The sequence below is a fragment of the Toxotes jaculatrix genome, chromosome 1 (assembly GCF_017976425.1).
Source record: "Toxotes jaculatrix isolate fToxJac2 chromosome 1, fToxJac2.pri, whole genome shotgun sequence".
Taxonomy (NCBI): Eukaryota; Metazoa; Chordata; class Actinopteri; family Toxotidae; genus Toxotes; species Toxotes jaculatrix.
This window is the reverse complement of record NC_054394.1, coordinates 2024070-2051823: the sequence shown is the minus strand read 5'-3', so window position 1 is coordinate 2051823 and position 27754 is coordinate 2024070. Positions and strand designations below refer to the sequence as shown.

Below are 27754 nucleotides of genomic sequence, written 5' to 3'. Positions count from 1 at the left end.
AAACTGAGTTCACCCAGAGCGGCTCTCTCTGTCCACAGCCTCCACCAAAATCAACCCAGGTTTGTGTATTTAATGTCCAGCGCTTCAGTTCGAACAACATTGACCCAAACTGAAAACTAGATTCATACACACACATACACTCAAACGAGGAGTGTGTGTTTGTGTATAAACCGGAGTGGACCACAGAGAATCTATTCATGCAGCATACAGTAAGTAACCTCACACACTTGTGGGCGCACACACACTCACTGAGCCTCGTAAAAGACTACAACCAGTGTGTGATGCAAAGTAGGTGTGAGGTCAGGCCCAGCAAACTGTGGCGTGTTTTCCTCTCTGGAGCTGGCTCACAGGAAAGGGGCAGTGATTTTGGGGAGCCGTGCCTTACTGAGACACAGTGTTGTGTTCTCCAGACAGAGGGGGAGGAAAGGGAGGGAGGAGGAGGACGGAGAAGGAGAAGAGGTACAGGCACATTACCCCAGATGAATCACAGCGAGGAATCCTCGCTCTGAGTGATAGTCTTTGACCTGATGTTCTGTCTGAAACTCTGCCGGTCTGTCTGGAGTGAGTCCATCCTGTGGATCCCCTCTTTGCACCTTTGGTAGAAGCTGTGGATGCAGGCTGAAAGGCAACATGATTGACTATGGTGAGTAGGAATTCCACTACCAACGCTGCAGGGACATTTACTAGAGTTTATCTGAACCATATGTCTCTCAGACTTGAATCCAGCTTGACTTGTATGACTATGAAGATTAAATGGCAGGAAAGTAAGAGAGAAAAGGGTGTTTCTGAGGTCTGCCTGAGCGAGTATTGTGTAACTATCAAAATTAGTTGCAGAGCCGGAAAGTTAAATGATGCACTTGTTGGCCTGAGGACTGGATGTGTGAAATAAGTATGTGTGTGTGCATGTGTGGATTCATGAAAACACAAATTACATAATATTGTGTATGTCCACTCCAAGGCGACCTTTAGAGCACAAAAAGTCCAGTGAGGCCAGCGTGGGATGGGCACGGATTCCTCTGCTCTTCCCACAGCCAAGCAAAACCCACAGGCTCAGACTTAGATACGACCACATGGCCGTACACAGCATGCAGTTGTCATTCCACACTGACACACCAGAGGCCAGACCAGCGGAGCCTCCCTTGAGGGTGTGAGATCATTTGCATATCAAGCATTCAAGATCAGTCATGTCCCCTTCAGGGCCAAGCCCCAAAATAACCTGAGTAAACTGTACACGTTGCAAAAGTGGTGAATTACTCATTTGCAGCATGACTGAGAGGTTTTCCCTTCAGGTGGCTGTCTTGGCTGTCATCTGTAGGTCCTGCTCCGTCTCACAGTCTGGAAAAATCCCCAGAGGAAACTGCAAACAACACACACGTTGTTCAGCTGCGTAGCAACCCCACCCTCTGCTTTCCCTCAATCACATTCTGTTAGGCCGGTGTCCCTGCCTTCCTAAAGCTACAGGCGAAAAGTATGGTTCCTCTGACACACACACACACACACACACACACACACACACACACACACACATATTTATATATGAAAACACGTGTAGACACACAGTTTATTCAGCCTCTATCCAAAACACACATTTCAACACACCCACGCCACTCTCTCTTCTCCTCCCCCCAATTTTTCCTCTTCGTCCATGTCACTAAACAGAGTTACTGCTGTGTGCCACTACATCAATAGAGTAGTGTGTGTCAGAGGAAAGTTGGACTCACTCTGTACCTCTGCTGACATCACAGGAGGATGTCAGCATCTTCAAGGCTGTGAAACAAGTGCTTTTTATGGATCTTGGTTTTAAATACATATGCTAACCAACAAACAGCAGCAAGGGCTTTAAAGACACTGTGAAACTGAAACAGTGACGTTCTGTAAAACAGCAGCTATCCTTTCCTGGATGGAACCCATGAGGGTTCCTTCAGGTCTTTCAGAAACCTCGAAACTAGGTAAAACCTCAGTATGTTCAGGTGATCCTCCGCAACCTGTAGAGTCAAACATTTCACCGTTTTAAAACCAGCATCTTAACTTTGACACCAAGTTTGAAACAGTATTATGATACCAAGTGCAACATTTAAAGAGACAGTTCAGTTGATATTGATACCAGTCTCATGTCTGTGCATTAAAAAAAGAGCTGGAGTCAAGACGGGGTTAGTCTTGTTGAACATGGGCTTAAAGCATCTAGTCTGGTGCTTTCAAAAATCTGTCATGTCTATGTTGTTTAACCAGGACACAAACAGATACTTTCTCAAAAAATAGATGAGCAGAGACACAGATGTGCACTGGCACACTGCGTGGAAACTGTCTGTAGTGAGCTTCAGAAATGCTGGCTTGTTTTTGTTTTTTTTTTACTTAAAACCGAGCCAGGCTAGCTGTTTCCCCCCACATTCAGTCTTTATGCTAAGCTAAGCTAACCACTTCAGCTCCATACTTGGTGCAAAGGAAAAAAAATGCATTAAGCTTCTTATCTCATTCTCCAGAACAAACAAGTAAATGTAATTTTCCAAAATGTCAAACTATTCCTTCAGCTTCAGTGTATATGGAGTTCTGAGGTTCTGATGAAGCTTCTCTAACTCACTATTTCTTTTGCTGGTCCTTCAGAAAAAGTGAAACATGTTCCTGGAGTATACTGTCCATATCCAAGATAAATTAGCATCTCCCACAGGACTTTCTATAAGGATCTGAGCCCTTTGTGATTTTAACAAAAAGCTAAGCGACAATTGATTTCTTATGAAATTTTCTAATCTCTAATCACTTTACAGCTCTTATTAATAATTTTCCAGTCCGGCAGTGTATGTACGATACACTACTGTGAATGTCTCTTATCCATGATACCCATCCACACTACTCTTCAGGTCTCATCTTTCTCTCTGTTTTCTGAACAATGACATTCAACCCTCTCTGTGCACACTACCATAGCTTCCCACTCCACTACCCTCTGCCTACCTGTGTGGTGGCATCTATATACAGTTGAGGACAAAATTATTAGCCCCCCTATGAAATTTAAAGTTTTCTCAAAATTTTCCCAAGTGCTTCTTTAACAGAGCAAGGAATTTTTCAACATAGCATTTCTAAACATACTAGTTTTCTTTAGAAAGCATAAATTATTTCTATTTGTACGCAATAACAGAACTATTTCAGAAAAAAAAAAAATACTGAGGTCAGTATTATAACCCCCTTTAAGAACTGACCTTTTTATTGACCTATAGGACAAGCAACTGTTGTGCAGTGATTTGCTTTAACTTTGTAATGCTCAAAGCTTGTAAAATCAAGTTAAAACTGAGGTGTTGCTTATCTCCCAATTTACACACAGTATAAAAACCTCAGTACAGGTTTTAGCTGTCACTTGAGAAAGCATCATGCCAAAAACAAAAGAAATCAGTTTAGACTTGAGAAAAAGGATTATTGATGCTCACAAAGCAGGAGAAGGATATACAAAGTTATCACAGCGTTTCCAAGTGTCAAGAACTGGAGTGAGAAGTATCATCAAGAAATTCAATGAGAGCCACACAGTACAGAGCAAGCCTGGCAGAGGTAGGAAGCGAAAGATTTCAAAGACTCTGGAAAGAAAACTAGTGAGAGATGTGTCTAAAGACCCCAGAACAACTGCCAAGGCACTAGTGAATTACTTAGCCAAGTCAGGAATTGTAGTCTCAAAGAAGACAATCACTAGAGCTCTGCACAGGAATGGACTGCGGGGTTGCAGACCAAGAAAAACTCCACTTCTGCAGAAGAGACACCTTCAAGCCAGACTGAAGTATGCTAAGGACAACCTGGAGAAAGATTATGCATACTGGAAGCATGTCCTTTGGTTAGATGAGACGAAATTAGAGCTCTTTGGCCATAGAGATGTTGCTTATGTTTGGAGAAAGAAGGGAGAGGCGTATAACCCAAAGAACACCATCCCCACAGTGAAATATGGTGGTGGACGTATTATGCTGTGGGGATGCTTCAGTGCGTCTGGAACTGGGAATCTTGTCAAGGTGGAAGGAATCATGAAGAAAGAAGGATATGTGAAGATTTTGAAAGAAAACCTCAAGCAGTCAGCAGCAAAACTGGGTCTGGGTCGTCACTTTGTCTTCCAACATGACAACGACCCAAAACATACGGCACTCCTGGTGAAGAACTACCTTCAGAAGACCAAAGTGAACGTTATTGACTGGCCTGCACAAAGCCCTGACTTGAATCCCATTGAAAATTTGTGGGGTGAACTGAAGAATGGGCTGGGATTCCTCAGGAGAGGTGTCAGAGACTCGTTGAAAACTACAAAAAAAATCCTCTTCTGTCTGGAAAAGTTTGTAGAACTCTCCCCATGATCCTGGAATTTCAAGGTGCTGTGACAAGCACAATATCCCCTGGGATAATGTTTCACTTCACTCCAGCAAATCTCTGACGCTCCTGCAGCTGAGGTAAGTATTCCTTTACCCATCTTTTCCAGAATAACTCTGACATGTATTGCACCTGTTTCCATCGTCACCGAGCATACACATCAGCCTCCTGAAATTCTCCTGGTGGTAAAGATGGCACAGTTTTCAACAGCAGCAGATGGTTTGGTGTTAGTGCTTCCAGGTCATTAGGATCTGTGGAAGCTTTGGTAATTGGCCGGCTATTGATGATGGATTCACATAGAACAGTGTGAAGACCCTCTTCATCTAGATGTTGAACATTCAGAGTGGAATTCAGAATTTTCCGCACAGATCTGATTAACCTCTCCCAAGGTCCTTCATGATGTGAGCCAGCTGGAGGGTTAAAGCTCCATTTGATTCCCTTCTGAAGAAGTACATCATTAATCTGTGACTGATTCCACTGCTCAATGGCTGTTCTCAACTCACGCTCTGCTCCTACAAAATTCGTCCCATTATCAGAGCGCAGTTCCAGGACTTGACCCCGTCTTGCAATAAAGCGTCTGAGTGCATTTATGAAAGAGTCGGTATCCAGTGAAGACGCCACCTCAATGTGAATTGCACGTATGGCCAGGCAGGTAAAGATCACACCATACCTCTTCACTACACTCCTTCTGCTCTTGACTTCAAACGGTCCAAAGTAATCTACTCTAACCCGAGTAAATGGGGGTTCATCCGGAGTAACTCTCTCAATAGGCAAGTCTGCCATCTGCTGGTACAGGGGCTGAGCACTGAGTCTTCGACAGACCACACACTTGGACAAGAATCTCCTTATGGCTGTGCTGGCACCAATGATCCAATACTTCTCCCTAAGTTTAGATAACATGTGGTTACGACCACCATGCCCCACTTCACGATGAATATGCCTTAGAAGAATGTCTGAGATATGGAAATCATTTGCCAGTATCAAGGGTTTAGCCTCCGCTGGCATAGCTGACCTGCTCAGTCGACCACCAACCCTCAGAACACCATCTTCCACTAGTGGGCAGAGTTTATAAATGTGGCTGCAACCTTTCACAGTTTTGCCACTTTGCAGCCTGGCGAGCTCTTCTGGCAACCTCTTTCTCTGACAGAACCTTATAATTTCCAGCTCAGCCTTCTCCAGCCCCTCCACTGACAGACAACTTGAAACTGTCTCTCCTTTAACAGCGTCCATATCCTTCTCCCACAGACATCTTTCCTGCAAATCCAGACCAGACTGTGTCAAATCCATCCTTAACTTTCTCCTCTTCTGGCAACAAGCCAAGAGCCACTTCTTAAATCTCAAGATCCAAGCAACAGATTTCCTCAAACCAGTCAAAGACGAGAAGTAATTGATCATATGACTCACAGCATCAACCTCCTCTGCAACTTGTACAACATTCACTGCCACAGTTTTCTTGACTTCCGGGTCTTCCGCTGAAAGTTCATGAACTTCATCAGGATTAACAGGCCACACACTCTCAGGTTGAATGAGAAACTGGGGACCTGACACCCATGTCACATTCTTCAGAAATGCATCCACTTGCAAACCTCTGGAGGCCACATGAGCTGGGAGCCCAGCAGCAGCCCAAGTCATTGCACACCAGAGCTGAGGAGGAAGTGGCCAAGTACTGCCGTGCTGAAACACCCCCTCTCACAGAGGACCCTCTCTGCTGGTGGAAAAAGAATGAAGTGATCTATCCTCTGATTTCCAAGTTAGCTAAAAGATACTACGTGCATTCCTGGCACCAGTGTGTCTGCAGAGAGAGTATTCTCTACTGCAGGAGATATAGTAACAGCTCAGAGAAGCACACTTGATTCAAAGCATGTTGACCAGCTCTTGTTCTTGCACAAGAACTTGTATGTTTATGATCCAGAGAGTGATGATAGTGATGATGGCAATGAAGAGTAGGTGCACATTTGCCTCATTGTTACACTTGCATTCCTTGTGTTCATTACAGTGCATGCAGAGACTGCATATGGTCACTGCTGTTTCTTCTAATTACCACATTTTTGCATTTAATTGAGCTTTAACAGTTTAATGCAGCATCTAAAGGAATGTTGTAGAATAGGGGTGTGCCATCTAAGTCACCTCACGATTCGATTACGATTCACAGTGCTACAATTCGATTATTCCCCGATTATCGATGCATCTCGATTAATCTTTGTTTTCCCCACATAGAATGTTTCTTTTCTCACTCTGTAGTTACTTGTAAAATAATGTATATTTTTACATATCCATTCATTGAAGTAAAACACATTTATCTCTTTTCTTTTCTAACTCCTCTGATAAAAGAAGAAAAAAAGCATTAGCTTGCACATGTAATGCCTGTTTCATTTATTGATGTAGATTAAAAATAATAATAATAATACTAAAAATATATATAGTGTGGCTGTACTGACATGATTCTGATTTGATTATTTTATTATGAACATGTACATGAAAAAAATATGTTAAAAAAGAAAAGAAAAAATAGGGAAAGGAAATTAACAATATTTCCACTTCTATTACAATCTGATATCTTGATTTACATGTCCAGAGAGTAATCCTTTTAAATCTTACTGTATGTGCATGTCAGCCAGATTGTTTCTCTTATGGATTTTGGACACTATATGGTCACTGTGCGTATTCTTACGTTTCCAGTCAACGGAGTGTTGACAGAAAATGGAACACTCGGCGCTAACCCCTCAGTACAGAGCCGAGCAGTTCGCGTCGAGTTTCGCAGTTTTTTCGCCGACGAACACAGAGCCGTAGGCAGCCGCTTCGCCATGCTTGCATTGTTTTGAAGGGGGAGGGACTTAGTCTGTGGAAGGGGCTTGTTGTGCCACCAAGATTTGCTTCCCTCCGTGCAGTTTTCTCCAGACACACGTTCCTAAATTGCAAACAGCATTGCACTCAAATTATGTCAAATTCCGCGATATTCCGTGTTAAAAATAGATTCTGTTTTAGTCGGCCAATTCCGCGATTCAGTGATCGCGGAAATCATAGGGCCCCATAATATGTCCGGGGGGCACGCGCTAGTTTTTTCGTTCCGACCGCTGCACTTTCCTTCCGTTATTAAAAGAATCGATTTTTGAACATTTATGAATTGATTCTGAATCGTCAAGTGTCGCGTCACGATTAATCTATGAATCGATGAATCGGGCACACCCCTATTGTAGAATGTTGGTTTCATATTAAACCTGCTTTTGATTGTGGACAGCAAAATGCTTAGTTTGTAGATTTCTATGCTTCTCATTTGTTTTTACTGAAAAGGGCAGCTTTTGTGTTGACTCAGATTGAATTAGCTGAACACTATTTTTTTTACAGCAATCTGAAAAATGTTAAACATTTTGTTTCAAAGAAGTTTTATATTTTCTAAATGATGAGAAATTGCTTAAGTTGAAAAATGGCACCTGTGTTTTCATTTAACAAAGAAAAGATAGAGATAAACGTGTTTTACTTCAATGAATGGATATTTAAAATATACATTATTTTACAAGTAACTACAGAGTGAGAAAAGAAACATTCTATGTGGGAAAAAAAGATTAATCGAGATGCATCGATAATCGGGGAATCATCAAATCGTAGCACTGTGAATCATAATCGAATCGAATCGTGAGGAGACTTAGACGGCACACCCCTACATGTGACACAGTAGCATTTTCACAAAGTTGTTTTAATTTTTCAAAATGCCACTGAACACGTGAAGCATTTAACTTTGTTTTCATAAGAGACTTAATTTCTGGTATGGGTGCTTTCATTTTATTCACAATGATTTTGCGTTCATGTTGAAGCTTTTCGATTTTATTTGCCCAGGCTTTGGCTGTGAGTTTGCTTTGTCTTTTCCCACACTCCATTTCAGCAGGATTTAATTCACTCATTTTCCTTGATTTCCTTTTGATTGTTTCTCAGCATATGCATTTGAAACACCCATTCCACAACTTGAAACATCAGCATGTATATACACGTTTCCTCTTTTAATTTCTGTTTGATTTTCCATCCATGTATTGTTCGTGCATTTAAAACACATCCACAGACAAAAGCTAAATTTATCCAACACAGATCAGCCACATTGAACGCAGCAGCGGAGCAACATCAACTTCGGAGACAGAGCGTTGATTTACATCTACAGCTCGAAGATAATTTCAGCATCGGAATACATTGCGCCAAAAAATCCAATCCTCCATCAACCAGACAATCGTTCCCAATGAACAATCAGCAGTTAATATACAAGCCACGATCCTTCCATCAACCAGACAATCGTTCCCAATGAACAATCAGCAGTTAATATACAAGCCGCGATCCTTCCATTGATACGCGGCCTCCACGCGCACGTCCACAGGTGAGCTCACCTGGCAGTAGTTCGCTCCTTAAACTTCAATTTCACAACCAGCGCCTACCTCCATACTTTGTCTCCGATGTCTGCATTTCATCCTCTTCCTCTTTTCATCCTCTTGATTTCGGCTCCTTTGCTCCGTCAGATGCTTATGATTGTGACTGAGATTAAAGCCTTTTTTGTTGACAAAATGTAGCGACTTCGCGGTCCTAAGAGTCGCTGAGAGACAGAAGGATGGGCCCTACTGTCTGACGCGCTACCTAAAAAATCCACTGAGACTTCGAACCTAAATCCAACAGTTTATTAACAAACAAAAGGTAATCAACTCATGATAACGTGTTCCAAAATATATAACCAAAAATAATCTCAGTGATCAAAGAAAATTAGCGGTCAACAAAAAATACGGCGTCCCACCCTCTATCAAACAAACAAAAGCAAGACCAACAGGTGATATCAACTAATATACACGCCCATAATCATGTGACCCACTAACCCCCCCCCAATCAACATGATCACATAAACAATATCCTAATAAACAAAAAACAAACAATATCCCTTAACCTTACTACTAATAGAAAAAATACATAATACATTCATGGCTCCTACAAAATATATATGTGTGTATATATATGATATATGATAATGTTGTAAGATTTAGTTTCCTTACTCCTGGAACAGGCCCTTTTCCAGAAGTTTATTATGGTCAACTACCAAATAATAGTGTGTCCATAATACTGTAGTTAAAAGATTAATGAGGTTAAAAAAAGAAAAAAAAAGGTTACATTTACATCCTGCAGCTGCTTTTTCATTGATAAACAACATATTTCTTAATTTACTTTGGAGGACTTATTGCAAAAAAAATGAAATAATTTTAAAAAAGTCCAAAATGTAGCCTCCTGAAGTACAGTATTTCAGTAAATGTACTTCCCAAACTATGCAACTGTGCATTTTTATCAGCATGCAAGTTTTTGCTAGTTGGCTGCTCACATTTGTATTCACATATTCTCATACGTTTGAATGGTTGGTTTAGAGACAGCAGCTGAAATTGATTTCCATCCTTCTACTGTAAATTTTCCCGCTGTGCTGGCGCACATCCAGCTGGAGAGCATATCAGTCTGTGAGAGGAGTAAAGAGAGGAAGAGATGGAGACTATGGGTTTTACAGGCCTCCAGCATGGAGATCCGTTCTTCTCTTTCCTGTTTATCTGCCCAACACAACAGCAGACTAATGCTTCATAATTATCAACACAATTCAGATCAGTTCCACTGATTCACCAAGTCTTTCCTTCATACTCATTCACCTCCTCTGGGGCGATCCCAAAATGTTCCCAGGCCAAATGAGATACATAATCTCTTCAGTGTGTTGTGGGTCTCCCTCGGGGTCTCCTAACACTAGGATATGGTGTTATGGTGTTCCACCTCCTGTGGAAGGTGTCTGGAAGGCAGCAGCTGCACTCCTAGCTCCCTCCGGATGTCTGAACTCCTTACCCTATCTATGAGAGTGAGCCCAGGCACCTTACATGTGAAACCCATTTTGGCTGCTTGACCATAGATGAATCAAAAGCTTCATGTTGTGGCTTAGCTCCCTTTTACCACAATGGTCCAGTACAATGTACCAATCTGCCTGATCAAACACCAGTGACCCCCCTCCTGTAAACGTGTAAGGGTAAAGAGTTGGTTCATTGTTCTCTGCCCAGGTCAGAATCTGCACTGATCCTTATGGATCTGAGGTTTGATGATTGCTCTGTACCTAATTTCCAGCACCCTGGTACCTTTCTCGGGAAGGTTGAGCATACCCCAATAATTACAGCACACCCTCTGGTCCCCCTTTTCTAATCCAGTAAATGTAACAGTCCACTATGGTTGGAGTCCAAACTAGGGGATCAAGCTTAACAACAGCATTGCCTTGTGTCTCAGCAGAAGCCCTGAGTGTCCATAGCCCCACCAAGAAAAAACACCAGCCGTCACTGGTTGAGATGTTGATAAAACTGAGAGCGGCTTTGTGGTCAGTGTTTGAGGACGTATGTTATATTCCACATGCATGATGTTATTCACAGTACAGAGAGGCATTTGTCAGCGTAAGGGCTGCCATATCACTGTAACAGCAGCAATGGCCACTGCACTGAGTGGCAGTCATTAACCATGCTCAGTACAAAGATATGAGTCTTTTCTGATACTAAACTGGGTGAGATTTAGCAGCAATATACAGTACTTTGAAAATGACAGAGTAGCAGACAGAGTGGTCCCTCATGCAGAGCAACATCTACACTATTACTGCAATTCTTAGTTTTTTAATCATGTCACACAGATTGCTATCTAGTTGCAGCAGTTAAAAGAGACACATAACCACAGTTCTGCACGGGCCTCAAGCTGAGACAAGATCCAGGCCTGTACCAGCATCTATAAGATCCAACCTGACTAAGTCCAACTGGTACTCTAAGATTTGACAGCTGAACCAAGCCTCAGACCCAAAGCAAATTTTTCTTTATGCTGACATTTAGCTCATCATGCTAGTGCAACACATTGTCTACACTATCGCTTTCACTCTTCCCTCTGGGTATTGTGTATCTGTTTGCAACATATGATACTAATGGACAAAAGAAGTTTAGCACAAAGAGGAAAAAAGACATTTCTTCTTCTTACTTTTGAAAATGTCCAAGCTTGAACGTGACCCAAACCCATATCTTTACGTAACAAAATGGACCAATCCAAACACAACAGGCCCTGACAAAGTACCTGGTTTAGTGTTGGTTTTGGGTCAGGTAGCAGAACTCTACAAGCATTTACTATACTACTTTGTATACTAAAGACCTACTTTAGCTTGAAATAAGTATCCTGTTGTTGTGGGCTTGACAGGAAATGATAAGGAAAACGCAGCCCAAACAGACTGTGCCAGTTTAAGGTAATTACAGCAAAAATGGCCTGAAAGCCAAATATATTCAGGGATCATTATTCAACTTTTTCTTTATTTATTTTTTTTGTCAAATCAAATTGTTTCCTTGTGGCCTGGTACCTGTCCACAGATCATGGGCTGGGAGCCATACAGATCGTAAATATTTTGGAAGAGACTTTTCTAAACTGTTTGTGATCTTGAAGCTTGTAAAAGAAATAGTGCAACCCCAAACACAAACACACACACACACACAAAAGAAGAAAAAATAAATAAAAGAACGCCACAGTTTGATGTCTTTTGGCACACGTTTTGTATCATTTCCTTTAAATAATAATTATAAGCCAGAGGTCACAGGTGCCTCAGAAGTAGCATGCTGAGAGAAAAAAGAATTGCTTCAACAACTGAACCTTGAGGCACACAGGTAAATGCAGTCTGTGAGACAGTCATTTAAAAGACAATTATGGGATTTTGGAAAATATTCTTTTTCTGATGTCTTGTCCCTTAAGATGATTGATGTCAGTTTGATATTATTTACTCAACAGTAAATATGGTTAAGCGGAAAAAAAAAAAGTTATGTTGTTGGTTTTATTAGACGAACCTTTGAACGTTTTATTTGGCACATCCTTTCCAGTCACCTGAGCTTGCAAGTCATGAAAGACAGTGAGCTATGATTGACTGGGGTCCAACATGTAATCTAGTGTGTTTCTTGGCCAAGTCAGGGTGAGAATGAATGACTCCACTCTCAAAAGAAAAAAAAAAAAGTCAACTGTCCCATCCTGCCCAAATGTTCATGCTTCTTTGAGAGGCCTTTTATACCTAATCACAGAAAACCAAAGCCTCAGCACTCACATAGGTTGACCTTATTAGTATTCAGTCAATGTGAAATGATCCCAGCCAAGATAGTAGGAAAGTCTAATGCAATCTAAGCATCAACATCACATGCGTCTGGAGTAGCACTTGAACCTTCTGATCCAGTCAGGGTCTGGCAGTGAGGTGAATGGTAGAGAAGATAGCATGATAATGATGTCAGACCAAAGGCTTTATGGGTTTCAGTTAAAGAGCCTCTGCACATTGTTTACTAAGTGTTCATTGCAAATGTGAGAGGCCATCTACACTAGCATGTATAATGCATTTGAGGGTCATCCTATAGTGCTCTCTGGAGTGTGAAGTGTTGCTGCTCATTCACTCGAGCCCATTAATGGGACCATGGCTAACACCATTATCTGTTCTCACACAGTACAGATTGTGTGCACCTTAAAACATGAATTGAGCTTGGATTGAGCCTTAGCTCCATGTACTTTATTTATTTCAGACTTGGCATGCTGTTGTGTGTGCGTGTTTGTGTGGAGCATCCATGTGTTTCTCTCAACAGTAGTCTGATTAAGCTGCAGTCATGAGGACTGAGAAAAACATTGTCATTTTTTTTTTCAAAGCAGTGAAAGAAAAGCGCTTTTATCTCCACAAGCCTCCACAATTGCCTCAGCAGTTTCTCAGAACACTTACACACACGGATGCAGTCAGACTATCCTAACTGAATTTTCTAATTGCCCTCCAGAGCGTCCCTCTCCATTAGGCTTCGGGCCGGCTGGGAGGAGTGTGTTGGTTCCTGAGCTCCCAGCACACACATATACACACACTCTGACAGCCATGCCTCAGAGATACTCTCACCAGAGGAGGAAAGCCAGCACAGCGGCTGCTAGGAGGATGGAGAGGAGACGCAGGGACCAGGGGAAAATCAGCAACAACAACAACCCAACCGGCAACCACAACCACCGCTCCAAGAAGCTGGCCATGCTCTCCAGGTACTAAAAGCACTAACCTCTTTACTGGCATGTAGCCTTCATTATAGGCTGATGTAAACCTTTATGATATAACTCCACAGTCTAGGATATGCTACATTTTGATGTCATGATGTCCAGAATTAATAGTTTGAGTATTTATTATATATTTTTTTTTATGTCAGGTTTATTTTTTCAATATTTTACGGTCTTGCAGGAATGCCTGAAACTGACTTTCTGACTTTCACTGACTCTGTCCAGATCCCTGATCCTGTGTCACTCTAAGACTACTGATGACTGTGTAGAAGAGAGGCATGCTGGGGAAGTGTCAGATGGGTGCAGGACATGGGGTCCAAGCTGGAGGACGGACGTGGCTGCTGGGGATCATACAGGGTACAGAAATACAGACAATGGACACTGTAGGACGACCCAGCAATCGACCCTGGAGAAAAGAGGAGGCAGTAAGGCAGATGATCAGCTGCACCATACCACTACACTCAGGGAGAATAAGAGGAGCATAAGGAGGTCCTTCAGCATCAAGGTACGACTGCAGTTTGGCAGTAGAGTTATCATTTGAACAGGAAAATAGCTTGAGCACATTTCAGACCAGTTCTAAACTTTCTCAGAACCTACTTTAAACTTAGCAAGATATAAAAGCCTTCTTGTTTCTTCCCTCAGTTGATAGTCGTTATTTAAGCATGCATAGCATGGCTCTAAGGATGGCAGTGGTGGTTGGTCAGTGCACTGTACAGCTGGAATGTTGTACAGCCATTATAGGTTCCCAGTGGATGAATCCTACGGACTTTGGTGATCCCTTAATTCTTCCTCTTGATCTCTAGACCAGCAGGTTGAACTTTCTTCCGCCGACATTTGTCGTTTTTGCCCTGCAGAGGCACTGAGCCGTGCTCCCTTAGCTTCATTATGTGATATTTCTTCAGACACTGTGAACAGAACTGCTGAAAGTCTTTTGCCGTTTCTACGGTACAAGTACACAAACTAGCAGGAGGCTAGCTGCTGCTACCTTCAACTGTGTATGACAGTTACATGACCTTGAAAGTTGTGGTCGTTCATGTCATATCAGAGTTACTGTCTGGTATTATTATTGAATCATGAGATTCCAAAAAAAACACCTCACATCATTCAAGGTGATTTGACCCAGATATAATGGATATAATGTTATTTTGTCAATGCAGAGTATTGACATACTCTGCAGTCACTGTAACTGTAATGTGAACATCTGAGTGCAACACCATGAATGTCTTCCAGGAGATATCATCCTCCCCCATCAAAGCTGGCTTTTCACTTCACCTTCCAGTGTGGAAGTAAAATTCAAGGTGCCATTATTCTGTAATTACTTAATTGTGGCCAGAGATGCTGCTGTTCAGAAAAAAATGACATAGCCTAAAATGTAAATAACATCCAACGGTGCTATTTTCTGGTGAGGACAGTCTCATAATAATTCACAGTTCTTAGTCACTGCTCTGTTAAAACTGTGTTTCAATGCATTACACAGTAGATAGTTTCAGATCAGCTCTGACACGGAGGTGTTGTGATACGTTATTATAGACATAGTGATGCCTTTGATTAGAATTTTATATTTCTTGGAACTAAGTCAGTACCAGGTTTAGTACATCACAGTCACAAGGCATTCATTTTCAGTGTGTGTCAAAGTCTTCAGCCATGGTCAGTTTACTGAGCCTGAGGCCGAAGGATGAATCGTCATGTATGCACATTCGTGTTCAGCATGTTTCAGCACACATGGCTCCTGCAGCCTCTCAGTAAAGGGTGATTCAGTCCTGACTGAAATATCTGCTGTTTAACATTCTGTTCCAAACTATCAGTTTATACTCACACAACAATAAACTGGTATATACAACTATTTTCATTCTTGATAGAATAAAATGTAGAAATGGGTGTTTGTTGTTTGTATGTCCTCAGCGTGGTATCAGCGTGCTAACACTGTTATGTACTGTGTGGGGAGTGTTTCTTGTCTAAATGTAATGATAATCACATGCCCTGTGTTGGTGTGTTGGTGGACTGAGAGCTGTGACTGGCCTGAATGTTAAAAATTCAGACAAAGACAGGGTTTGTTGTGCTAGCTGCTGTTTCTACAGCTCGGTCTCATGCCACATTCCTCCAATATCAGACAGGGTTAGACTATCTGTCACTTACCACTCACCTTACAGAGATGAGCGATAGATACTGTACAGTCGTTTAAAACGACCAGCTGTGATACTGTATAATGTTTTTTTTCGGATGTTCTGTATCTGTGATCAGTGTTGAGCTTATTCTAATTTAATTTGTCACACAAGTTTTAATTAAGTTTGTCAAATTGTGTGAAACTAGAAATTGAATCAGCTTGGAAGCTCTTTCAGGCTGTCCACCCCTACACTCACACAGCATACTCTTCTTACTGCAACATATATCTAACACACCCTTTTCTATTGGTGGTGTGGACTTGAAAGACTAATCCAGCAATGCGGCACTGAACACATGAAACACTGTTTGAGTCATGATGGACAGTTCAAATTTTTTTTTTTTTTAACTGATGCATCAGAACAAGAGACACTGTTGTTTTTAAATCCACGGTGCTGGCAGCTAATGTAGCTTAGAGCCACTAACCTCAAGATAGAGATAAGACAGAGACAGAGATAAGGAGCAGGCTACAGGGCTCTTATAAACTCACTTCTTTCTTAGTCCACACGCCCAGAGTCTTTTTTCAAAACTTGCAGAAAAATATAGCGGGTGTTGTTCTTGGTCGTTACTCATCTGCGTTCTGAGTTAAAGCATGAAAGACAACTGCTTTCGACTGTTACAGCTTACAGCATCTCAACTTGTGGTAAAGAGGCATTTATCAGTGCCAACAGACAAAGTCACACAGCTACAGATCTTATTGCTCTGAGTTTCTGAGGAAAAGGAACAATTCTTATCTCCTGGCATTTGGCCACATTCAAAATGTTATTATTAATTCTTGCATGTGTGCTTATCAAAAGATAGCCTCGGAGCCATGTCATCGTAACAACGTGTTCTGTAACACACTGAACACAGACTGTAAAGTACATTGCATTATCTACATTTGGTTATTCAGTCTATAGATAGTGATGGACAAGTACTGAGAGATATTTATATGAAGCGTTTAATAACATCATCAGCAGCTCTGTGACAGCAGCAAGTCACTGAGGGCACAATGAACACCTGAACTCAGTTTCATGACAGTCCATCCAGTAGTTGTTGAGATATTTCAGTCTGAACCAAAGAGATGGACCAACCAACAATGCCATCCCTCTAGCCCTGCTGACTGATTATTTTAAAGTTAAAGTGAACTGGAACAGTCCAGAATAGATTTCCAGCACCTTCAGTTAATTAATAAATAAATCTGATGTCAGTGTGAAACATAACAATGTGAAGCTGTGGTGCACGGTCATAGCAACCCACTTTAACCCCTGCTTTTATGTGTCATTACTTAAAAGGTGTCTAGTAATATGTACTAAGAATTAAATGTGCTGCGTCAGAAGTTACTGAGGACACCTCCTCTTTCTGTAGTACTATAGACACATTAACCATCAACAGCAGAGTCTATGTGTCAATCATACTGAGTCGGCTTTACAGCCTGAAGCCCAGGCTGCTAAACAACCCTAACTGAGGCTGATCTCAACAGTAAATTAATGGAGCAGTGTTTTTCCTAATCGGTGCCAGGTTGAACATCAATCACTCTTAATCACAGACAGAAACAACAGCACAGCCTTGTCTTTTTGGCTTTTCTGTCGAGACTAAATCCCTTAAGCGCCAGACACCGGTTTATGAATGAAGTCTTTGTGAATGAAGCTTAATAAAGTCATGGATATACAGTGAGAGAATGGTTTCAAGAGCACGTTTAAAGTTGATGTCCCTGCTCATCAGTTATTAGTTTTCTTTGTTTTCAGCAGCAATGACATGTTCACCTTTGTGAAAACGATTGCGCCGTATTTAAAGTAACTGATGACAGGTTTTATTCCACCTCTGATGATGACACTAAAATCTTTTTGTTTAGCACTTTTCTCTGTTTCTGAGCTAAAAGCTCCGTTTTGTCTTTCACCCTTGACCACGCGGACGGAGCAGGGGGGTGGTTTACACTCACAGCAGACTTTTATGGACCACATGTTTTTGTTTTCTCATTCTGCAGCAGCTCTTCAAAACATATTTTTTACTTTTACTTTTACTTTTCTTAACATCACTATTTCAGTCATCAGTTGTATTTTTTATGGCCTTTCCCTCTCAGCTCATTCAGTCACATCAGAGGTGAAAAGCAAAGCAAAACACTCTCCCATTACTTGTCAGGCTGTTTCCAGGATGTATTAGTGGAACATCACTGATTTTCTTTTGTTTCTCTCTTTCTAAGGCCTTTATAAAATCTAATACTCTTTCCTCTGCAGAACTAATGCACATTACCACTTGATGATTGGTTTAACTCTTAACAACTTAAGTAACATAACAACAGTGATTCAGCAATTTCACAAATACATTTCAGTAAACTCTAGCATAGTCACTGACATGAAGGAAGTACTTCATGTAAAGAAGACCACAGTTAGGTCTGTATTGTATCATTTAATAATCTGGTCCACTGAAACATACATGGTTTTGCCCCATAAAGTTAACCTCCACACACTAAGGCCCAGTTCATGCACCTATAAAACCTTAGTGCTGTTTTCTTTTTCCTATAGGCGGTCCCCAGGCACTCAATGAGCTCATAAAGATTGCTTTCTATTTACCAGTATAGAAGTTTCTTTATGTTCCTTCACTGTGTGTGTGTATGTACGTGTGCATAAATGTGTGTGTTGTTATAGGAGAGTAGTATCTGGAGAATGTGTGTAGCCACAGGACCTGCTGAGGAGGTGTGTGGACCACAAATGGCTGATAACAGCGTCCAGACGGAGGACAAAGACACTAATGTGGAGCCAGGGAGGAATGGAGGGAACCTACACAGGTGATAAAAGAAAACCCCACAGCTCTAAGTGCTTTATTGCTTAGGAATGTGCTGGAAAAGTGGCGAAAGCCACACGGGTGGAAAGTGGAGGAGCAAAAGAAAAACATCCAAACACCACTAAGATGTAAACAATGATTCATTAGATAGAGGTGAATAAAATGCTGATGACTGACATAGACCCGGTTTCCAATGCGCTCTGTGTGCATTTAGACGTGGACGAAGCACAGATAAGGGTTTAGAGATCTGGTTCACATTGTGATGGCAGGTTTTAACTGACATCTGTTCACTGAGATGAAAGGTCGCCAGACTCCTCCTCATCACTTCAGGAGACTCTCAGTGGACTATTACAGCGTGCAAGATGAGAGTCACATGATAGACAGCATTGCTTGCATGTATTTGATTTATTGATGCAGCACCATGACGTCTCATTGCTTTGGGGCCAAATTCAACTTTTTTTTTTTCCTGGACAGCTCTGTGTTTTCTTACCACATCTATCTGTATGGTCACCTCTACTATATCACAGAACTGGGCCCATTCAGAAGAATAAAGGGGGCTGTGTTTTTGCACATAGTGTTAATGGCTATCTGAACACGCTGTTACAGTATAAGTAAGAATAGTGAGATAAGATCACATCACATCACTCCTACATAGGAGAGAGACGCTCTAGCTCATGGGTCCCCTAACTCTGTGAACCTGTGTCTGGTAGGCCCATTCAGGAATATATACATACTAATAATTTAACCATGGTCATGAGGAATACTGAATACCCTGGTGTGATGGCCTTATGAGCTTCTCCCATTTCTAATTTCTGTCCAAATAGCATTTGAAGGACAAAAGTGTATTTGTCCAAACTATAAACAAACAGGTTTACAGTTTACTGGTTAGTCAACATTAAGACTACAAGTCTCACTGTCAAGTGATTTAACTGTAAAGGGCTTGTCACGGCCGAACAAGGACCTGAACCCAAATGCACGACTCAACAGGCAAAGTTCAAAATAAAGAGTTTTTTTATTTGTCAAAAGTACCAACAGAAAATCACTCACTCGAGGCAAAAGCAGTCTTCAATCTTTAAGAAACAAAAATTCACTCTTACGAGGGAAAGGCCGAGCAACTGGGTAACAGACAAAGAAAAGTAACAACTCAATCCTAGGAAAAACAAGAACAAAAGATCCTACTAAAGAAATCAATGCAATACAAAACCTGACTTGGCAAGACATGGAATGGGCGCTGGTTCTCTCACAAAATGACAAGACGAACTGGCACAGGACAAAGGGAGACACGGACAATAAATACACACTAGGTAATGGGGAACAGGTGGAAAGAATCAGGGTGGGGAAAACAATCAGACGAGACGGAACACAAGAGGAAGGGCAAGCTACCTGAAACACAAAGGGAGAACAGATTACAAAATAAAAGCGGAAATCACGAGACAACAGACAGAAAACAAGAACATAACTTAGCAGAGTTTTCTGGATGTGACAGGGCTCGTTTCTTTCAGAAATACAGACTGAGGCATACATTTAGTGACATGTTGCATCGTTTCCGTAACTGTGGTAGTTTCTTTGTGCATCATTGCCATCAGCTGTCGATCAGTGGATGAACATGAAACTAGTGGCACAGGCTATAATGTGTTTTGCATTGCATGAATGTGTGCATGTATGTGTAGAACACAAACAAAACTGACCCTGTGCAAAAGCATAACTCTGTGGTGCTACTAGTAGTGATAACCTCCATAGGATACCTCTACTCTGCTAACTCACTGAAAAGACCTTCAGCAATGTGGGTGTTCTACCAAAATACTGTGTGTGGAACAAGAATCTATTATTTGAATGAATCATACTGGAAGGTTTTGTACTTGAAGACTTTTGGACCTTGTTGGTTTTCAGCTGTCTCTGTGTGTGTCTTCTCCTCAGAGGCTGCAGCTTCCTGAGCCCAGACAAGCTGGCACCCTTTAACGGACAGTTTCTAAATGGCAGTGCTTGGATGGAGGGGGAGGGAACGAGGAGTGTTCACATTAAAGCCTATAGTGAGGTAAAAGCAGCTGACACATGAGATGGACTCCAGTGTTATATTTATTCTTTTTTTTTTTTTTTTAATAAGACTTTTTTTTAATAAGAAAAACACAGTTACTCTGCATTTCTATGTGTTGTTGTTGTTGGTGCATTAGATAATATTAACAGTTTCTACAATGACAGATAATCCATACACTATTTTCTGCACGTACAGCTTTGACCTGCTGATGCAAAGTGATGTACATTGTGCACTGTAAGTTATAAAGGGAGCAGATTACCTGGTCTTTACTTTGATTAAGATGAAGACAATTTAAAAACATCTTATTTACACACATAATAACAGTATAGTAGTAAAAGGCATGAATAGGTTTTAGTACTCGTGTGTGTAAAGTATTGATCCCTAAATCATCAGACACATGCCCTGAATGAGCGGACAGGGCATCCAGGGACTGTTAATGGGTTGAAAGTGACAGTGTAGCTGAGGCAGTTCCCCTCTCTGCACTGTTTCTGTGTGGGCATGGCATTTTCTCATGCTGCAGTCAGATTCCCAGTCTTCCCACACACACACATACTCAGACACGAGGCTCTACCAAGGAGGCCAGTCAGAGGTGGTAACACACACACAAAGGAATTTAAAGAATTTGAATCTGGTCCACAAAAAAATAAGAATAATTTGAGAAGAAGACAGTTCAGTCACATTTGGATAATTTGCAGGCTTCGCAGTGCTCATGGAATTTCAGGAATAACAGCAGGAGTTCAGGAGGAGGAGAAGATAAATTCCAGACGGGGACAGTCAAGGAATTTGAGACAGTCTGACGTCACTGACAAAGCAGGAGCAAAGAACGGTTCAGTTAGTACGATCTTAAAAAGGTTAAAATCTTATTATAAGAAAACAAATTTAGTCTGGTAACAGCTTTAATCAAACACAATGAGCTGTACCTTTATGCAAAGAGCTGCTTCAGTAAGAATGAGCAGCACATGCTGTGTGAATGGATATGTCATTTTGGAGCAGAGGTGTTAGGCTGAACCCAGCACGGTGTGTTTGCATTGCTCCTGAGCAGCCACAGGGGCTGAATATTAGAGTTTATTCTTCAGGTTTTAGTGTTTTTGTTGCTGTGGGAGTTTTCCTGCTGGGTTTAACACCTTATCATCCTGCCAAGTCTTTTTTGGGTCACTTTTAAGAGGCTATGGAAACCTGAACAGCACAATGAAGGAGAGACATAGGAAAGAATGTCTAACATGTGACGACTGGGCTCAGCTGATTCTGTTTTCAGCACTGTCTCTGCCTGATTTATTATTTTTTTCCATAATGGCTCCCTTCACCGATGAAACACCCCACTTCACGTGGTTCCAAAGACTAGTCCATAATAATACAAAGGATATATGGTCCATGTTGCCATGGATACATGGAGCAAGTCAGTGAATTTACCAAATAGTGTCACTTGTACAGAAACATCGTACAGTACAGTAAGATACTGGTCATAAAAGGCCAAGTCTATAGCAGCAGAAGTGTATTGAACCGCCTTGTTTCCCTGACCACCCCAACCATTGGCTGCTGGGGTGGACGGGGAGCTTGTGTGACTCATGTTGGGCCACAATTGAAATGTTCCTCTTTGCTGCTGTGGTGTGTACTTCAGGACATTTCCACATGTGAGGACACTGTCCATACGCGTGGTCTGACCACAAGCCCACAGCACTCGGTTTTCTTTTCCCCATCTGATCCCCTGTCGTTGCCTGGATACACAGATGAAGAGCTTCTAGCCAACAATAACCACCTGAAGGTAAATTAATCTTTCAGCAAAATATATTTACTTTGGTGGCTTTATTTATTTATTTATTTTGTGATTTTTTTTTTTTAGTCTCACTCTGCAATTTTAGGGGCAAAAAGGGGCTGGACAGGATTTTTTCTGTGTCCCTTTAACCCAAATGTGTGTGTGTGTGTGTGTCTGTGTGTGTTGTGCAGTTACCCATCCCAGAGGTGAATGAGGAGAAATGCTGGGAATCAGAGAAGACTGAGCAGAGCCCATCAAGACAGCCAGCCAGCAACAGGACACGGTCCAATTCAACCAGTGTGTATCACACAGTTTTCACTCAGTAGTAAAATGAACATACTATTTTATTTATTAATAGTAACCACTACTACTACTACTGCTGTGTTTTACTTTCCATGTGAGCGGCTCAGATTTGGGTAGAAGCTGCTGTTCTGTTCAGACAGAGGTCCAGAGCTCTCACATAGTGTGCAGCACTGATAGATGATGTAAGGAGAGAGAGGCTGATGGAAAAATAGTTTCTAATATGTTTAGGGAGTAATATCCTTCCTGCTCGGACATACCACAGTGCTTATGGGAAATGTGGTCTTTATTGTGAAAAACCCCATGCTTATAGTTCCACTGTTGTAAAATTAAACTGAACAGGTAGTAAAAAGGACTGTACATATGATGACATGAAGTTGTAACCCGGTGGTTTGAACAAGACAAGTATGGACAGCTGTGTGTCTTATGATTAAGACTGTGAAGTTTAGTGTTTTGGTGAAGGCGCACTGTGTCTGTAACCAGGTGTTCAGCCGTACTGGATTGGGGATTTGGACAGCATCATCATGAAGACTCCAGAGCTGTATACCAGTCACCCTCATGGGAACGGTGGTTTATATGGAAACAGGAAGTCTCTGTCCCAGCAGTTGGAGTTTCCTCACACCACAACACAGGTATTTGATTTATCAGACACAGACTACATCAGATGACTGTGATGCATGTTCATTAATGGAACGGTGAGGTGAACACAAAGTAAAAAAAAAAAAAGACGTTATTTCCTCCTGTGTAAGAGACAAAGACAGCAAGGCTAAACAGACGACAGTCAAAAAACAAGAAGAGTGAACAGAACAGACAGCAGATAATAGTTTGTCTAAGGAACACAGTGTTACAGTGTGTTTTTTACAGTTGTCCAGTGAGGAAGCTCATGATCTGGTTGGTTATTAGCCTTTTGATTTGAATGCTGAATGAAAACAAAAATTGTAAAAGAACACAAATCAGTTCACCTGCAAATGTTAAAACCAGTAAATACTTTTAAAAATCCTGCTGGATATTGCTGCTGGTAGTTTGATCGTGTGTGTGTGTGTGTGTGTGTGATACATACTGCTCCTCTCCAGCCTGTGCACCGTCCCTCCCGCTCTCTCAGCTCTGCCCAGCTGGTCCACTCCTGCAGCAACGTGCAGGCCTTCATAATCTGTAATATTGTGCTCATGAAGGGACACGGCAAGGTAGGAATCATCCACCAGCACCACCTGAACTGCAGCTTTAATTATTTGCATTTTTTTTAGCAAAAGTTACCACATGTCTTCTGTCCTCACTGCTCTCAGCAGACCATAATAACAGCTTGTCAGCCACATTACTTTACTGTTAAGCTGTAGAGCTAATGTCTCTGCACTGACAGAAATCATTCCACATACATTTGATTTCCTTCTTCAGGTCTAATACAATGTTTTTTTTTCACCCTGCTTAGACACAAGACACTTCACCCACCACACGACTCAAGCTCAAAATAAATTGACATGGTTGATATTAAAGGTCACACAACACAACTCGATTCTGCACACTTTAAAAAGCTTAACATTAAGATGTTGCTCACTTGCAAAACTGTTTAAAAATATGATACTAAAGTACTTAATGCAATATTTTTATTGTTTTGTCTTTACTTGCTGTTGTTGTTGCTTTGTTATTTATCTAAAGTCATTCCTATTTCAACAATACATTTTGTATGTTGTGTAAATAGTATGTGTCGGGGGGGGGGGGTCCTGCACAACTCCAGGACACAGGGATAGGAGGCAAAAACTGGTCTTTAACACAAAAACATCAGTACACAGGAAGGCAGTCCAAATTCTGGCAGAGGTATCAAAATTGTGAGGCAAAAACCACAAGGAGGACAAACCAGGTCAAAACACACAGGAAGCAACACAAGAAATAAATGCTGGAACGTGTGACTCTACAAAGACGATCTGGCAGAGACAAAGGGACAGACAAGACTTAAATAAACTAGGGGGGCGGGAAGAACAATTAAACACAGGTGAACCCCATAAAGGCGGGTCAGGTAATCAGAACTGGAGGGGGAAAAAAACAGGAGAGCAGGAAGTGAATCTACAACTAAACAGGCAGGAAAAGATTTCAAAATAAGACATGAACCAAATGTAAAAGGCAACACAAGGGAACAGAGTCACCAGACCCGACTACATGACAGTATGGTCTAGTTTTGGAAGTCCACTTGCAACCTTTTTCCAGAGCTTTTAACTACATCTGAAGGTCTTCATCAGTAGATGGAGTTTGCTCAGTGTCAGTCTGAACATTCAAATGTCTTGAATGTGAGTCTGAGCAAACACCATCAGCTACTACTCTACATAAAGTACTTAACAGCATCTGGTGTTCTGTTCTTAGTTTACTTATCTTATAGTTTGCCAGCCAAAAACTGTTCCTTTAATTATGATCACGTTTACAGTTATGATTGTGATTACACTGCTGTTTAAAAATGTTACTTAGTGCAAATGTTATTAATAATGTTTCTGCTTCTGTTCCCAGGGTCTGGGCTTTAGTATTGTGGGTGGGAGAGACAGCATGTATGGACCAATGGGGATCTATGTCAAAACCATTTTCGCCGGAGGGGCAGCAGCTGCTGATGGACGACTGCAGGAGGGTGAGGAAGCTCATACACACACTTTATGACGAGGCCTCTTTTTCTGTCTTTGTTTCTGATCGCTGTAACACTGACAGTAATGCATCATCATAATGATATATGATGTGATATGATATGATATGATATACTCATTGTGAATTGATGTGTCACAGAGTAGCTACGTAGCCTTTAATGCTCTCAGGCCATGTGTTTCTGTTTCTGTGTCTGTACTAGGTGATGAGATCCTGGAGCTGAATGGAGAGTCTCTGCATGGTTTGACTCATGATGAAGCTCTGCACAAGTTCAAAGTGAGGCAGCTGCATCATGATCCTAACAGAACTTATTCCTCTCACATCAGGGTTTTTTTTTAAGGATCAGAATAATGTATAAATAATGTTTTACTGAACCTGATCTCTTTATTCAATCATGTCAAAAGGGCTTAGTTATGACTGAGAAACAGCCGGGTTGGTAGGGGCCCAGAATCTAGCCCTGGTTACATCTTCCACAAAGCATCAGACCCACAGCAGATCCACCAAAAATCCCAGACTGATAATCCCTCATTTTATCCAGCCAGCATCTCTAAAGGCACATAGCTTTGATTTTAACTATGAAATATCTTTGCACAGCAAATCAAAAAGGGTCTGTTGACTCTAGTGGTGAGGACCAGCCTACGTATGGGGGCACTGTGTGGTCAAGTGCAGGTAGCTCAGCTGTGCAGGTCCAGGTCCCTCAGCTCCACCACAGGCATGGCGAGGGTCAGTGCTGACATGGGAGACTACAACTACCTGAACAACACCTGCAGTAACACGCTGAGTGTCCCGGTTCAGTCTGCTAAACCAAGAGACCGTATCATGATGGAGATCATCCTGCAGAAAGGTCAGGGGACAGTGGACAGTTACTTCCCCACATCTTTCATTCCCAAAGATGATGAGTATCATAAGAAAACTTTGTTTGCATGTGTAATGTCCTAGAGGCTGGCGTTGGTCTGGGTATTGGACTGTGCTGTGTTCCATCTGGTGACGGATGCCCTGGCATCTACATCCACACGCTCTCTCCTGGATCTGTAGCACACATGGATGGTAGACTCAGGTAAGGAGGAGATACTACACTGTAAATAAAAGGGCCGTTGTATTAACATGTAACTACAGTAAGAGTTTACATAGATGATTACAATTTATTTATGTGCTAAATATTCTGTGCCTATGTAACACCAATGTTTCTCCTCTCAGAGTCCATGTTTTCTTTCTTTCCACCTTTTCCTGAACTTTCTCTTTAGGTGTGGAGATGAGATCATGGAGATCAATGACACTGTGGTTTACAACATGGTGCTGAATGACGTGTACACAGTCCTGAGCCAGTGCACACCAGGTCCAGTCCACATCATCATCAGTCGCCACCCCGATCCCAAAGTATGCGACGCCTCCCCCTGGTTTATTTTAACCAGTGTAGATTTATGGGTTTCCCTTTATTCTCATATACTAAATAATGAAGGGTCAAATCATGTCCATTTGTACAACAATAGAATCTATTCGTGGCTTTTTCCTAAAACTTGCATTGTAACTTCAAACCATTTGTTTAAAACAAACATGCAGGTTCACAAAAAGACCCTATAAAGAACTCACCTGTCACGACTGAACAGGGTTGAACCCAAAAGCACAACTCAAACAGGTAGATCAAAAATAACGTCTTTATTTCACCAAGTAACAAATGATAATCACCCGATAGGGGAAAAAGGCAAGGAAACAAAGTATCAAAAAAGAACACAAAATCACTCTTACGAGGAAACTCAAAATCACTCGGTCGAGGAAAAAAACAAACTCAAAACAAGGCAAGGCAATAATAAGAATGATCAAAGTACAAAAGAACACAAATAACCTGACATGGAGATGAGAAACACGAAGTAAGCGCTGGTTCATTTGGCATAAGACAAGACGAACTGGCACGGAACAGGGGGAGACGCAGACTATATATACACAACAGGTAAGGGGAAACAGGTGGAAATAATTAGGGCGGGGAAGACAATCACAAAGGCGGGAAACCAGACAAAGCCAGGAAGTAAAGTGGGACAACAAACATAAGGACAATGATTTCAAAATAAAACAGGAAACCACGAGACAACATAGACACGAGACAAAGGCATAACTTAACATAATTTCACAAGGTATGACATCACCAAGAAGATGGACTTCAACAGTTCTTGGTTCTCTAAACTTACTTACTAAAACTTGAAGTTGAAGATAAAAGGACTTGTATTTATATTTAATATCAAAAAGTAACAACAGCCTCAGTTAAAGTGCAGACAGTCTGAAAGAATTCCCAGATAAAGTCGTCAAAACATTACCTCTGCTGTCCACAGTGGTACCTACAGCCTCAGTGTAACTCACTGGTCTAATATGTACATGGTTCTTATATAAGACATCATCTTTAAAAAAGTGTTATACAAACATTTATTTTGATGAAAGTGGTCGTCTGAGAGGATGGGTTCAGCTTTGATGCTGTTTCTGTTTTCTCCATCAGGGCTGCCTCTCTAACATGATGTTGTTCAGTGGTGGTTTGCCTTTCATCTAAAATACATACGTTTTATTCTTTGCACCCATCATCTCTGAAGAACCACATTGTTCTGTTTCAGCTCCTTTGTGTCTTTCCCTCACACACAACTTACCTTTCCTTTGAAAAGATAAGGTTGGCGTCTTTCTGTTTTCCTCCTAAAACCAACAGTGTGTTAGTCCAACTCTCAGCACTTTCCGGCCTTCCTATTCTGTCTCTA

General features: G+C 41.5%; 1 protein-coding gene across 1 annotated transcript in view; it reads left to right on the top strand.

The window, feature by feature from the left end:
• Positions 1–520: 520 nt before the first annotated feature.
• Positions 521–27754, top strand: part of il16 (interleukin 16) — a 41866-nt gene continuing 14632 nt past the window's right edge. The window contains exons 1-14 of the mRNA XM_041037262.1: positions 521–643; positions 13131–13377; positions 13615–13894; positions 18177–18316; positions 20230–20347; positions 21966–22109; positions 22292–22397; positions 22884–23032; positions 23474–23584; positions 24894–25008; positions 25222–25295; positions 25614–25863; positions 25959–26076; positions 26264–26396. Coding sequence (XP_040893196.1) covers positions 631–643; positions 13131–13377; positions 13615–13894; positions 18177–18316; positions 20230–20347; positions 21966–22109; positions 22292–22397; positions 22884–23032; positions 23474–23584; positions 24894–25008; positions 25222–25295; positions 25614–25863; positions 25959–26076; positions 26264–26396 — 1998 coding nt within the window. The 5' untranslated portion in view covers positions 521–630. The remainder of the gene's footprint in view (positions 644–13130; positions 13378–13614; positions 13895–18176; positions 18317–20229; positions 20348–21965; positions 22110–22291; positions 22398–22883; positions 23033–23473; positions 23585–24893; positions 25009–25221; positions 25296–25613; positions 25864–25958; positions 26077–26263; positions 26397–27754) is intronic.